This window comes from Hemiscyllium ocellatum, chromosome 33 (assembly GCF_020745735.1).
Source record: "Hemiscyllium ocellatum isolate sHemOce1 chromosome 33, sHemOce1.pat.X.cur, whole genome shotgun sequence".
Lineage (NCBI taxonomy): Eukaryota > Metazoa > Chordata > Chondrichthyes > Orectolobiformes > Hemiscylliidae > Hemiscyllium > Hemiscyllium ocellatum.
In genome coordinates, this window is record NC_083433.1 from 12,969,508 (window position 1) to 12,984,332 (window position 14,825).

General features: G+C 48.6%; 1 protein-coding gene across 2 annotated transcripts in view; it reads left to right on the forward strand.

The window, feature by feature from the left end:
• The first annotated feature begins 1,773 nt into the window (after positions 1-1,773).
• LOC132831528 (cytohesin-3-like) overlaps positions 1,774-14,825 on the forward strand; it is a 75,070-nt gene continuing 62,018 nt past the window's right edge. The window contains exon 1 of one of the 2 annotated variants that reach the window (XM_060849728.1): positions 1,774-1,950. Coding sequence is in view for 1 of the 2 variants with exons in the window: in XM_060849726.1 (XP_060705709.1) it covers positions 1,928-1,946 (19 nt within the window). In the remaining variant the exon portion in view is untranslated. The remainder of the gene's footprint in view (positions 1,951-14,825) is intronic. The other variant, XM_060849726.1, reaches the window with a different exon arrangement.

Sequence of the window (14,825 nt, forward strand, 5' to 3'; positions counted from 1 at the left end):
GAATTTAGAATTAGGTTTCATTGTTCATGTGGACTCAAGTACAAGGAGTGCAGTGAAATGTGTACAATGCCACCCCGCACGGCACTATCTTATGTAGAAAGTACCTACTTACAAATCTTAGTTACTAAAATAGATTAGTTGCAAAAGTAGAGAAATAAAGGAAAATTCTGAAAGTTCTGCATTACATTTCTTCACTCGGTGAACACAGGAGGTTGGGTCGTTAAATATTGGCAGGCTTGAGTTCAGACTCCCACAGTGCAAGTGGGAGGTTAAGGTGGAATGGCCATGCAAAATTGCCCTAGAGTGTCCATGGGAATATAGGTTAGCTGAATTAGCCATGGGAAATGTAGGGTTACAGGATAGGACAGGGGAATGGGTCTTCGCTGGACGCTCTTCGGTGGGTTGATGTGGATTCAATGGGAAGAAATGAAGAAATAAAGGTAAAAGAAAAAGAAAGATGGTGTCCATTTGGAGCCCTGCCATTTACACCACTCTAGACACACCTTTTAGTTCTTGCTCTCACGTTTGACACATTGAGCATTACCTCCATCCACTTTCAGGCTTTGCTTTTGTGTGTTGCTGTTTATTTCATGGTCTGCCCAGGGTCGAGACCCATGCACCTTGTTAGGAACCTTCCCAGGAAAGGGCAGGGTTGCCTCTTTAACTCCATCCCTGCCTATGGGGGATGTTTCCATGCCTGAAAATGAGCACATTCCTCTTTTGGAGATGCCTGGGACTGAGGATAGTTTACATCCCAGAATAATACAGGATGGAAGGAGGACATTCGCCCCTTGAGCCTACTTTTTAATTCAAAATTCAGCTCCGTGCTGCTTTGCCTAATCTTTCTACAGTCATGGCAATATAAGAAACAGGAGCAGTAGGCCATTTAGCTTCTTGAATCTGTTCCAGCTGTCAAGAAAATATGGCAGATCCAATTGTGAACTTGCGTGATGTCATCTGTATCCCAGGGCACCCTTACCGGAGAATTGTAGAAGTCCTACAGTGCGGAAGCAGGCCATTTGGCCCATTGAATCCACGTTGACCCTCTGAAGAACATCCCAGCCAGACCCACTCCCCTGTCCTATCCCGGTAACCCTGCATTTCCCATGACTAATTCAGCTAACCTACACACCCGTAGATACTATGGGCAATTTAGCATGGTTAGTCCATCCTAACCTGCACAGCTTTGGACTGTGGGAGTCTTAGCTCAGTATTTAACAACCCAACCTCCAGTGTTCACCAGGTGAACGAATGATCCTCACAGACCATGATGACTGCTGTACTTGTCCTACCTTGTCTAAACCTTTGCTCGGAGCCCCACTAAAGATGTTACCTAGTAGAATGATGAAACGTCTGGAAATGAACCTTCCAGCTCAGCGAGCAAACCTACATCCAGAACCTCAACCTGAGCTACAAATCTTCTCAAAACTGGCTTGTCTAAACCTGTCTCAATCTCATCCGCCCCAATCAAATTTTCCCCTCAATCTCCTTTGCTCCGTGCGGAGCAAGCCCCACTCTCTCCAGCCCAACCCTTGGGGTTAAACTCCTGCAACCCTGTACCCGTTCTGCTGAACTCCCTTCTCTACACTTGGAGTTAAATAGCACCCGACCGTGCTCTGAGCCAGCCTCTGTAAAGTCCCTAGCCACAGTGCTGACGTTTCTGCAGTCCACAATTAGCTCCATTCAAAGATTTATGGTAATTGTTGCAAACAAAAGTGTCTTGCGCCTGAACAGCTCAGGAGGAAGTGATTGTGATCAGAGAGCTGAGGGTCAGTGCACATTCGAATGCAAGACTGGAGATACTGAAACCCACTTGTCTCATCAGGGGCTAGAGTCATTCGGGGCCAGTCCCCACCCATTCTGACTGCCTTGTTACTCAATAGCACTGAACTAAGAGGTGAAGAATTTCAGAGAATCCGAACCAGCCATGGAGGATAACCAAGAGGGTAGGTAAAAAGTTACTTTTTATTCCCCCCCTCCGTCTACTGACTGCTGCTGGTCGGGTTGGTCTGTGGTTGCAGAGGTGAGACCAACAGCACAGGAAGATCCCAATTGCAGTGCCCTCCCTTAGACCAAAGGCCACTCCTGACCATTCTCCCTCCCGGCTGAAGGGTTCAGACATCGAGTGTGACGCACCACAAGGTTGAATGGCTGTCAACGATTGGAGTGAAAGGATGGCAGTGGGTTTTGAGGCACTGGATAGGTGTGGGTGGGTGGGGTTAGGGAAGGGGTGCACTCTGTGCCAGGATACCATTGGATGGAGCAAGTGAGTTCTTTGTAAAGGGAGTACATCTGAAATTGTTGTGACCTCCTGGCTGCTGCTGGTCTGCAGGCTTTGGTGTTGTGTGAGTTCCTAAGAAGAGATGTAGCAGGCACAAGGGTCTCCTGCAGAAGGACATATAGGGCAGGGAGCCAGATATTGGACAAACTGAGGGAAGTTTGGCTCGTTTTCCCAAGGATTGACCCGATCAGACAGCTGCTCAGTTTGGTGAAAGGAATGAAATATTAGGAAAAATGATATTAAAAAAAGAGACTCTGCAGTTATTCAGAGATCGTCATGACCAGTCAAAGCTCTCTTGAAGCATAATATTCTACAATGATTTGGAGATGCCGGTGTTGGACTGGGGTGTACAAAGTTAAAAATCACACAACACCAGGTTATAGTCCAACAGGTTTAATTGGAAGCACACTAGCTTTCGGAGCGTCGCTCCTTCATCAGGTGATAGACTATCACTTGATGAAGGAGCGTCGCTCCGAAAGCTAGTGTGCTTCCAATTAAACCTGTTGGACTATTCTACGATGCACAGCAACCACGGAATCCTTTCAATGCAGCAAGAGGCTTTTCAGCCCATCGAGTCTGCACCAAGCCCTCCGAAGAGCACCCCATTCAGATCCAGCTCCCTACTCTCTAGCCCTGCATTTCCCATGGCTAATCCACCCAACCTGCGCATCCCTGGACACTATGGAGCAATTTAGCATGGCCGGTCCACCCAACCTACATATCTTTTGACCATGCAGACACAGGGAGAATGTACAAACTCCACACAGACAGTTGCTTGAGGGCAGAATCGAACCAGGGCCACTGGCGCTGTGAGACACACAGAGCTGATCACTCAGCCACCCCACCAGCTTGCACATAGTGCATGTTTTCATAGCTGCAGGAGTCAGTCAGCTCAGCTGACAGGTCCGTGATGCAGTGCGACACCAATAATGTGGGCTCGATTCCCGCTCTGGCTAAGGTCACCATGAAAGTCCTGTCTTCTCAACCCTGTCTCCTTGCCCAAGGTGTTGTGACCCTCAGGTTAAACTCACCACCAGTCATCCCTCTAATGAGAAAATGGGACTAGGTTGACATAGTACAAAGAGGGAGATAATCAACTCCTCTCATAAGCAGGTTTAGTTAATGGACAGACCAAAGGGAGGGAACTCTCTTCTTTGACAATCAGCTCTGGATCCTTTATATCCACCAGAGACAGGAGGTAGGTTCCTGCTTTAATACCCCACTGCACCTCTGACAGTGCAGCCCTCCCTCAGTACAGCACTGGGACGGTCAGCTCTGACGAGGTGCCCAAGGTCGAGACTGTACCAGTAAACCTCTGAGTCAGAACTGAGAGTTTGAGCAACGAGAGGAGGCTTACATTCCTGTCCAATAAGGAAGTTAAAAATCACACAATACCAGGTTATAGATTGACAGCTTTATTTGGAAATAGAAGCTTTCGGAACACTGCTCCTTCGTCAGGTAGCTTTGAAAGCTTGTACTTCTGACTAAACCTGTTGGACTATAACGACATCTCTGATGAAGGGCTTATGCCCGAAAGGTCGACTCTCCTGCTGCTCAGATGCTGCCTGACCTGCTGTGCTTTTCCAGTGCCACTCTCTTGACTCTGATCTCCAGCATCTGCAGTCCGCAGTTTCTCCCCGATATAACCTGGTGTTGTGTGATTTTTATTTTTGTACACCCCAGTCCAACACCGGCACCTCCACGTCACTAAGGAAGTTAACAGTTACCATCTCCAATTCATTTTGATTTAGACACCCTCTCCTCCCTCCCTTTTCTCTAACCCACTGTACCGTTACCCCACAAACATGGGGAACCAACTCCCTACACCTCCGTACGAGAAAAAAAGGCTCAAATGTCTGAGCTCCGGCTTAAATTGAGGCACGAACCTTCTGGCCTAGAGGTGAGAGCACTGCTCCATAGGGCTATGGCTTCCTAAGGAAGGGCGGCACGGTGGCACAGTGCTGCCTCACAGCGCCTGAGATCCGGGTTCAATTCCCGACTCAGGCGACAGACTGTGTGGAGTTTGCACGTTCTCCCCGTGTCTGCGTGGGTTTCTTCTGGGTGCTCTGGTTTCCTCCCACAGTCACAAAGATGTGCGGGTCAGGTGAATTGGCCATGCTAAATTGCCCGTAGTGTTAGTAAGGGGTAAATGTAGGGGTATGGGTGAGTTGCGCTTTGGCGGGTCGGTGTGGACTTGTTGGGCCGAAGTGGGATGAAGCCGATTACTTGTAAGTAATCTAATCTAAAAAAAACATTCCCCTGGGTTCCTGTCTCTAACACCTAGAGAGTCCACATGGAACATGTGGGTGTGGACAATCCATGCGGTGACAAAAATGGAGAGGCAAAGGCCCAGTGATATTATTACTGGATGGTTAATTCCGAGATACAGGAATGTTCTGGGGATCTGAGTTCGCATCCAGCTACGGGCGATGATGGAATTTGAATTTGATTTTAAAAAAGTATGCCTCATGGCAACCAATGTCAATTGTTGATTCACTAATGCACTTTAGGAAAGGAAACTGCCATCCTTACCTGGTCTGGCCTACATGTGACGCTATGTAACTGTCTTTTAATTGCCCTCTGGGCAATTAGGGATGGGCAATAAATGTTGGCTTGGCCAGCCCTGCCTTCATCCCACGACTGAATAAAAATAAGACTAGATTGACTGTGACCCTCACTGGCCCTTTGATGTTACATGTCAAGGTGTGAATGTAAAAAAAGGTAACTTGCAGAGACAGACCGAATACTTCCTTCACACCTTGGAGTTAGACAGATATCTGGGCAGGAAAAGAGTCAATTTAGGTGTGATGAATTGCATCTGATGAGCAGCAGGCCTCGTTGTCATGGTGACCGGAGTTATGAGTAAGCTGGGACAGCCAGGGCCTGTGGTAACATTGTTGGTTTTGCATTCTTGTAAACGCAGAGAGAGGTGACTGAGATCTCACGGTCATTTCCAATTGAACTGCACTGTTCCATCACTTGCACCTCTGCCCACACCTTATAACAGTCAGAACAAATTGCATTTTATCTAATGCCTTTGTTGCAGGGGTCCCAACACAGACCAATAGCCCAATAGACCCTTTATAAAGTTTGACATCAATACTTCTGGCTGAAAGTAAGCTCAGCTCTTTCTAAGTACAAGGTCCTTTACTTTCAATGTGAGGGGCAGTTGTAGAGTGAATTTTGCAAAATGCAGTTATCTCAATCAGATTGTTACTTTGATCCCTTTTACTTACCTTCTTCTGGAACTTGCGTTTCTGGTCAGAGGCTCCAATTCCAATTCCTATTGTTCACACCTTTTCAGAGAGCAAGCCAACACAGCAGAGGATCACTGCTGGAGTAAGGTCCATCTTTCCTACTGCAGCCTCGTAGCTGCAGGATTCTGGAATTTCGACTTAGCGTCTCACCTGAAACATTTCACCTCCGACAGCGCAGTACTCCCTCAGTACTGACCCTCTTACAGGGCAGCACTCCCTCAGTACTGACCCTCTGACAGTGCGGCACTCCCTCAGTACTGACCCTCCGACAGTGCTGCATTCACTCAGCACTGACCCTCTGACAGAGTGGCGCCCCCTCAGCACTGACATTCTGACAGTGCAGCACTTCCTTAACACTGACCCCCTGAAAGTGCGGCACTCCCTCAGTATTGACCCTCTGTCATTGCGGTACTCCCTCAGCACTGACCTTCTGAAAGTGTGACACTCCTTCAGCACTGACCCTCCGACAGTGCAGCACTCTCTCAGCACTGGCCCTCCAACAGTGCGGCACCTCCTCAGTACTTACCCTCCAATGGGGCGGCACTCCCTCACTACTGACCCTCTGACAGTGTGGCACTCCCTCAGTACTGACCCTCTGACAGTGCGGCACTCTCTCAGACTGACCCTCCAACAGTGCGGCACTCCCTCAGTCCTGACCCTCCGACAGTGTGGCACTCCCTCAGTACTGACCCTCCGACAGTGCGGCACTCCCTCAGTACTCACCCTCCGACAGTGCGGCACTCCCTCAGTACTCACCCTTTGACAGTGTGGCACTCCCTCAATACTGGGGTGTACAAAGTTAAAAATCACACAACACCAGGTTATAGTCCAACAGGTTTAATTGGAAGCACACTAGCTTTTGGAGCGTCGCTCCTTCATCAGGTGAGGACTATTTCCCTGGAGGATCGGAGGCTGAGGAGTAACATTATAGTGGTTTATAAAACCATGACGAGCATAGCTGGGGTGAATAGCAAAGATCATTTTCCCAGGACAGGGGAGTCCAAAACTATAGGTTTAAAGTGAGAGGGGAAAGATTTTAAAATCACCTGAGGGACAACATTTTTACACAGAGGGTGGTTCGTGTTTGAAACAACCTGACAGAGGAAGAGGTGGAGACTGGTACAATTCCAACATTTAAACGGCATCTGGAAGGATACATGAATAAAAAGGGTTTTGAGTGATGTGGGCCAAATGCTGGCAAATGGGACTGGATCAGTTTAGGATGTCTGGTTGGCGTGGACAGGTTGGACCGAAAGGTCTATATCCAGTCTGTTTTACTCTATGACTCTGTGTGCAGGTTAGATGGATTGGCCATGGTAAATTGCCCCATTGTGTCTAGGGATGTGCAGGTGAGTGGTTTAGCCATGGAAAATGTGGGATTACAGGGATTGGGTGGGGGCTGGATCTAGTTGAGATGCTCTAAGGAGGGTTGGTACAGACTCAATGGGCCAAATGGCCTCTTTCTGCACTGTAGGGATTCTATACTTTCAGGTCGGCGCATCATCGAGGGCCAGAGGACCTGTACTGTGCTGTAATTTTCAATGTTCTAAGTATTTTAAAATTTGGATTTTGTAATAGTGGCATGTGGCTTGGGGGTCTGTGTATGAAAACATAATAATTAATTTGTCAGTATTTCTAGAGACATGACTTCAAATCAGAATGTGTCAGAGAGAAACTGGTCAGTGCCCTCCTGGAGTAAGAATTTGTTTATATTGAGTAATATTAGCTGGCTTCTGGTTTGGAAGCATCAAGAATGGATTTTAAGGAAAATAAATCATATAGATTAGAAAGATTTTGGAATAATCACAGAAGAATTGGCAGGTACCAGATGTAAGAACTGCTTCTCAAGGCAATATTCAGCACAGTTAGATTAGATTACCTACAGTGTGGAAACAGGTCTTTGGCCCAACCAGTCCACACCGACCCTCCAAAGGGTAACCCACCCAGACCCATTTCCCTCTGACTAATGCACCTAACACTACGGGCAATTTAACATGGCCAATTCACCCTGACCTGCACATCTTTGGATTGTGGGAGGAAACCGGAGCACCTGGAGGAAACCCACACAGACATGGGGAGAATGTGCAAACTCCATACAGACAGTCACCTGAGGCTGGAATTGAACCTGGGATCCTGGTACTGTGAGGCAGCAGAGCTAACCACTGAACCACCGTGCCACCCCCTAAATGGGGTCACTTTGGGATTTACGTTTTAAAATTCCAGATCAGCAGTGTTTGGTTAGAATCCTGAAGAGGATTATTTTAAGCTAAGAAAGTTTAATCTCAATTGTATAAATAATTATGTAAAATGTTATCAAGATTGGGAATTGAAAGTAACAGGTAAGTCAAATGTTTAGAGATGATAGACAAGTGAACTGTGATACTTCAGTACCTTAAAATAATGGTGTTGAGATAGAAGGGATTTTGTTCTACCATGTGTTTCAAAATCTTTCACACTGTGCTAAATGTAAAGCTGGTCGTTTGGTTTATTTTATTCTGGTTTCTTTTGTTTTACTGAGAACACCGAATCTGCAGCATTGTACACTGGCATTTCAGAAAAAGGCCAAAGCGTTAAATAAAAATGAAACAGCATTAGATCTATCAAGCCATATTTCAGTCAGGAATCTGATATTCCCAGTGATAACTTCGGCTGGGACCATAGCAATGCATAGCAATGGGTGTCACTGTCACTCAGTGTCGCCTCACAGTAGCAGGCCAGCTCGCGGAGTACACCGCTGAAGCCAAACGCCAGCTCGCGGAGTACACCGCTGAAGCCAAACGCCAGCTCGCGGAGTACACCGCTGAAGCCAAACGCCAGCTCGCGGACGCCTCCTCTTATCGCCCCCTTGACCACGACCCCACCTCCCACCACCAAACCATCATCTCCCAGACCATCCAGGACCTCATCACCTCAGGGGATCTCCCATCCACCGCCTCCAACCTCATAGTCCCACAACCCCGCACCGCCCGTTTCTACCTCCTGCCCAAAATCCACAAACCTGCCTGCCCCGGCCGACCCATTGTCTCAGCCTGCTCCTGCCCCACCGAACTCATCTCCCAATACCTCGACACGGTCCTGTCCCCTTTAGTCCAAGAACTCCCCACCTACGTTCGGGACACCACCCACGCCCTCCACCTCCTCCAGGATTTTCGCTTCCCCGGTCCCCAACGCCTTATTTTCACTATGGACATCCAGTCCCTGTACACCTCCATCCCCCATCACGAAGGACTCAAAGCCCTCCGCTTCTTCCTTTCCCGCCGCACCAACCAGTACCCTTCCACTGACACCCTCCTTCGACTGACTGAACTGGTCCTCACCCTGAATAACTTCTCTTTTCAATCCTCCCACTTCCTCCAAACTAAAGGAGTTGCCATGGGCACCCGCATGGGCCCCAGCTATGCCTGCCTCTTCGTAGGATATGTGGAACAGTCCATCTTCCGCAACTACACTGGCACCACCCCCCACCTTTTCCTCCGCTACATCGATGACTGTATCGGCGCTGCCTCGTGCTCCCACGAGGAGGTTGAACAGTTCATCAACTTTACTAACACCTTCCATCCCGACCTGAAATTCACCTGGACTGTCTCAGACTCCTCCCTCCCCTTCCTAGACCTTTCCATTTCTATCTCGGGCGACCGACTCAACACAGACATCTATTATAAACCAACTGACTCCCACAGCTACCTGGACTACACCTCCTCCCACCCTGCCCCCTGTAAAAACTCCATCCCATATTCCCAATTCCTTCGTCTCCGCCGCATCTGCTCCCAGGAGGACCAATTCCAACACCGCACAGCCCAGATGGCCTCCTTCTTCAAGGACCGCAGATTCCCCCCAGACGTGATCGACGATGCCCTCCACCGCATCTCCTCCACTTCCCGCTCCTCCACCCTTGAGCCCCGCTCCTCCAACCGCCACCAAGACAGAACCCCACTGGTTCTCACCTACCACCCCACCAACCTGCGCATACAACGTATTATCCGCCGCCATTTCCGCCACCTCCAAACGGACCCCACCACCAAGGATATATTTCCCTCCCCTCCCCTATCAGCGTTCCGCAAGGACCACTCCCTTCGTGACTCCCTTGTCAGATCCACACCCCCCACCAACCCAACCTCCACCCCCGGCACCTTCCCCTGCAACCGCAGGAAATGTAAAACTTGCGCCCACACCTCCACACTCACTTCCCTCCAAGGCCCCAAGGGATCCTTCCATATCCGCCACAAGTTCACCTGTACCTCCACACACATCATCTATTGCATCCGCTGCACCCGATGTGGCCTCCTCTATATTGGTGAGACAGGCCGCTTACTTGCGGAACGCTTCAGAGAACACCTCTGGGCCGCCCGAACCAACCAACCCAATCACCCCGTGGCTCAACACTTTAACTCCCCCTCCCACTCCACCAAGGACATGCAGGTCCTTGGACTCCTCCACCGGCAGAACACAACTACACGACGGCTGGAGGAGGAGCGCCTGGGAACCCTCCAACCACAAGGTATGAATTCAGATTTCTCCAGCTTCCTCATTTCCCCTCCCCCCACCTTGTCTCAGTCGGTTCCCTCAACTCAGCACCGCCCTCCTAACCTGCAATCCTCTTCCTGACCTCTCCGCCCCCACCCCACTCCGGCCTATCACCCTCACCTTGACCTCCTTCCACCTATCCCACCTCCATCGCCCCTCCCCCTAGTCCCTCCTCCCTACCTTTTATCTCAGCCTGCTTGGCTCTCTCTCTTATTCCTGATGAAGGGCTTATGCTCGAAACGTCGAATTCTCTATTCCTGAGATGCTGCCTAACCTGCTGTGCTTTGACCAGCGTCACATTTGCAGCAGCTCACAGTAGCAGGGACCTGGGTTCGATTCCATCCTCGGGTGACTGTCTGTGTGGAGTTTGCACATTCTCCCTGTATCTGCATGGGTTTCCTTCAGGTGCTCCGGTTTCCTCCCACAGTTTAAAGATGTTAGCGTGGATTGGCCGTGTTATATTGCCCGTGGTGTGCAGAGATGTGTAGGTTAGGTGCTAGCCATGGAAATGCAGGGTCACAGGGATTGGGTGCGATGCTCTGTGGAGGGTCAGTGTAGACTCAATGGGCTGAATGGCCTGCTTCCACACCTGTAGGGATTCTATGATCTGAAGCATCCACATTCTGTGAGCTTTGACACTCCTGTTTAGTTTGCAACTCACCACAATTCAACTGTTAAACATTATCTGTCACATCTTCAGAATGTATGTTTCTGAGCATGTAGAGGAAATTGATACTGATATAGATAGTGTCATATCCGTTGAGTGGGTCAATGCAGTTGTGTCTGGAACCCTCTTTGACAATTTACATTGTTATACTTGAATGGGAAGGGATGAACCAATTCCTTTTCATGTCCCACTCCTCCAATAAACGCAACAACATTTAAAGTTAAAAATGGAGGTGATATTGCCAGTTATATATATCAGAGTTTATACAGCTCAGTGTCAGAAACAAGTCAGATCATGCCGTTAAGTAAAGACTAAAGAATTGGAAACAATAAACTTAATCAAGCAAGGAGGTACTCAAATAAGGTTATCTCGTTCCAATCCTCCCACTTCCTCCAAACTAAAGGAGTTGCCATGGGCACCCGCATGGGCCCCAGCTATGCCTGTCTCTTTGTAGGATATGTGGAACAGTCCATCTTCCGCAACTACACTGGCACCACCCCCCACCTTTTCCTCCGCTACATCGATGACTGTATCGGCGCTGCCTCATGCTCCCACGAGGAGGTTGAACAGTTCATCAACTTTACCAACACCTTCCATCCCGACCTCAAATTCACCTGGACTGTCTCAGACTCCTCCCTCCCCTTCCTAGACCTTTCCATTTCTATCTCGGGCGACCGACTCAACACAGACATCTACTATAAACCAACTGACTCCCACAGCTACCTGGACTACACCTCCTCCCACCCTGCCCCCTGTAAAAACGCCATTCCATATTCCCAATTCCTTCGTTTCCGCCGCATCTGCTCCCAGGAGGACCAGTTCCAATACCGTACAGCCCAGATGACCTCCTTCTTCAAAGACCACAGACTCCCCCCAGACGTGATCGACGATGCCCTCCACCGCATCTCCTCCACTTCCCGCTCCTCTGCCCATGAGCCCCGCTCCTCCAACCGCCACCAGGACAGAACCCCACTGGTTCTCACCTACCACCCCACCAACCTCCGTATACAGCGTATCATCCGCCGTCATTTCCGCCACCTCCAAATGGACCCCACCACCAAGGATATATTTCCCTCCCCTATCAGCGTTCCGCAAAGACCACTCCCTTCGTGACTCCCTCATCAGGTCCACACCCCCCACCAACCCAACCTCCACCCTCGGCACCTTCCCCTGCAACCGCAGAAATGCAAAACTTGCGCCCACACCTCCTCCCTTACCTCTCTCCAAGGCCCCAAGGGATCCTTCCATGTCCGCCACAAATTCACCTGCACCTCCGCACACAACATCTATTGCATCCGCTGCACCCGATGTGGCCTCCTCTATATTGGGGAGACGGGCCGCCTACTTGCGGAATGCTTCAGGGAACACCTCTGGGACGCCCGGACCAACCAACCCAACCACCCCGTGGCTCAACACTTTAACTCTCCCTCCCACTCCACCAAGGACATGCAGGTCCTTGGACTCCTCCATCGTCAGAACATAACAACACGACGGTTGGAGGAAGAGTGCCTCATCTTCCGCCTGGGAACCTCCAACCACAAGGGATGAACTCAGATTTCTCCAGTTTCCTCATTTCCCCTCCCCCCACCTTGTCTCAGTCGATTCCCTCGAACTCAGCACCGCCCTCCTAACCTGCAATTTTCTTCCTGACCTCTCCACCCCCACCCCACTCCAGCCTATCACCCTCACCTTGACCTCCTTCCACCTATCACATCTCCATCGCCCCTCCCCCAAGTCCCTCCTCCCTACGTTTTATCTTAGCCTGCTGGACACACTTTCCTCATTCCTGATGAAGGGCTCTTGCCCGAAACGTCGAATTTCCTGTTCCTTGGATGCTGCCTGACTTGCTGCGCTTTAACCAGCAACACATTTTCAGCTGTGATCTCCAGCATTTGCAGACCTCACTTTTTACTCAAATAAGGTTAGTACTGCTGCCTCACAGCATCAGAGACCCAGTTTCAATTCCCCCCTCGGGTGATTGTGCGTGAGAAGTTTGCACGTTCTCCCTGCATCTGTGTGGGTTTCCTTGCCCAGTCAAAAGATGTGCAGGTTAGGGTGGATCGGCCGTGCTGAATTGCCCATAGTGTCCAGGAATGTAGAGGCAGTGGGGGTTAGCTATGGGAAATGCAGGGTTACACAGAAAGGGTAGGTCTGCTTCCAGATTGTCGGGATTCAATCAACATGAGGTTTAAACTACAATTTTATACAGCACCCTTCTTGAAAAAGAACACACACAAATACAAACAGTGTGTTATTTGAAATGGGCTTTGGCCATTTAATGGATGAATTCAGAAATAAAAATTCTAATTGTTCCAAATACTTTGCAAATCACTTTGCATAAGGAAACCCTGTTGACATTGGGATTTCTTCCTGGATCAGGTATGGTGAGCTGAGTTCTTTTCAACTGGAGACAGTAGAATTTATTCAGACTTTTCCCTAACCCTTTGCTTGTGGTTTTGAGGCATTCCAGTGAGTATTCAACTCATGTACTTTGGTGAGAGGGATTTCAGAGAAAGAGAGAGAAAGGGTGAATATTGTTATTTCAGGTAAGTGAGTGGTGTGTGTTTAAATCCAATCATTTCATTGCATTCAAAAACTTGTGTGACCTCTCTCTGAATTTGTTTTGGATATAGTGACTTTGACTGAGCAGCCTGTATGTTTTGCAAATGCAGATAATTTCGCTGTTGTAACCAGCCTCCTTCGTTTTGCAAAATATTCCTTCCAAAAAAGTCCAAGTGGGGAAATGTGCTCAGTGGGTGAACTAAATTAAGATTTCAGATAGCACATCGTCACAATAGTGTGTATGCATTATGCAAAATGGTTGGAAAACATTTGAAGAAGAGATTTTGCTCAGATCATCTGTAGCCTTATCAATGGAAATGCGGTTGAGACTCCAGCTTGGATTAAGGCTGACCGACAGAGTGGGAATGTTGAAATCACGTGAGCAGGGAATCAGATCAGTGCCTGACTCGTTCACGGCAAAGTTGGAAAGTTGCTGTTCAGAAAATATTGCACGTGGCAACAAGGTTGGAGCTGGAGAGAGAACAACAAGAATTTCAGCGTGTCCACCGTTGTGTTTTCAGCAGTGCACTGATCATAGAACATAGAACAGTGCAGGAACAGGCCCTTTGGCTCACTCTGACTGTGTTGAACATGATTTACTTTCTCGAAATGGAGCAAGGTGACCAGTGGTGTTCCACAGGGGTCCGTGTTGGGGCCACTGTTGTTTGTGATATACATAAATGATCCAGAAGAGGGCATTGTTGGTCTGGTCAGTAAGTTTTGCAGATGACACAAAGATTGGTGGAGGATCAGAAAGCATAGGAGAATGTCAAAGAATACAGAAGAATATGGATAGATTGGAGAGTTGGGCAGAGGAGTGGCAGATGGAGTTCAATCAGGCAAATGTGAGATAATGCATTTTCGAAAGCTTAATTCTAGAGTGAACTATATTGTAAAAGGAAGAGCCTTGGGAAAGAGAGAGATCTGGGAGTTCAGGTCCATTGTACCCTGAAAGTTGCTGCACAGGTGGATAGAGTGGTTAAGAAGGCATAAGGTATGCTTGCCTTCATTGGATAGTGTATTTAATATAAGAGCTGGCAGATCATGTTAAAATTGTACAAAACTTTGGTTCGGCCACATTTAGAATAATGTATACAGTTCTGGTCACCACATTACCAAAAGGATGTGGACGCTTTGGAGAGGGTGCAGAGAAGGTTTATGAGGATGTTGCCTGGTATGGAAGGTGCTAGCTATGAAGAGAGGTTGAGTAGGTTAGGATTGTTTTCATTAGAAAAAAGGAGATTGAGGGGGGATCTGATTGAGGTCTACAAAACCTTGAAGGGTATAGACAAGGTAGATAGAGATAAACTTTTTCCCAGGGTGAGGGATTCAATAACGAGATGTCACATATTCAAGGTGAGACTTGAAAAGTTTAAGGGGGATACATGTGCAAAATACTTTACACAGAGGGTGGTAGGTGCCTGGAATGCGTTACCAGCAGAGGTAGCAGAGGCAGGCACGGTAGATTCATTTAAGGTGCATCTGGACAGATACATGAGGAGGTGGGGAGCAAAGAGATACAGATGCTTAGGAA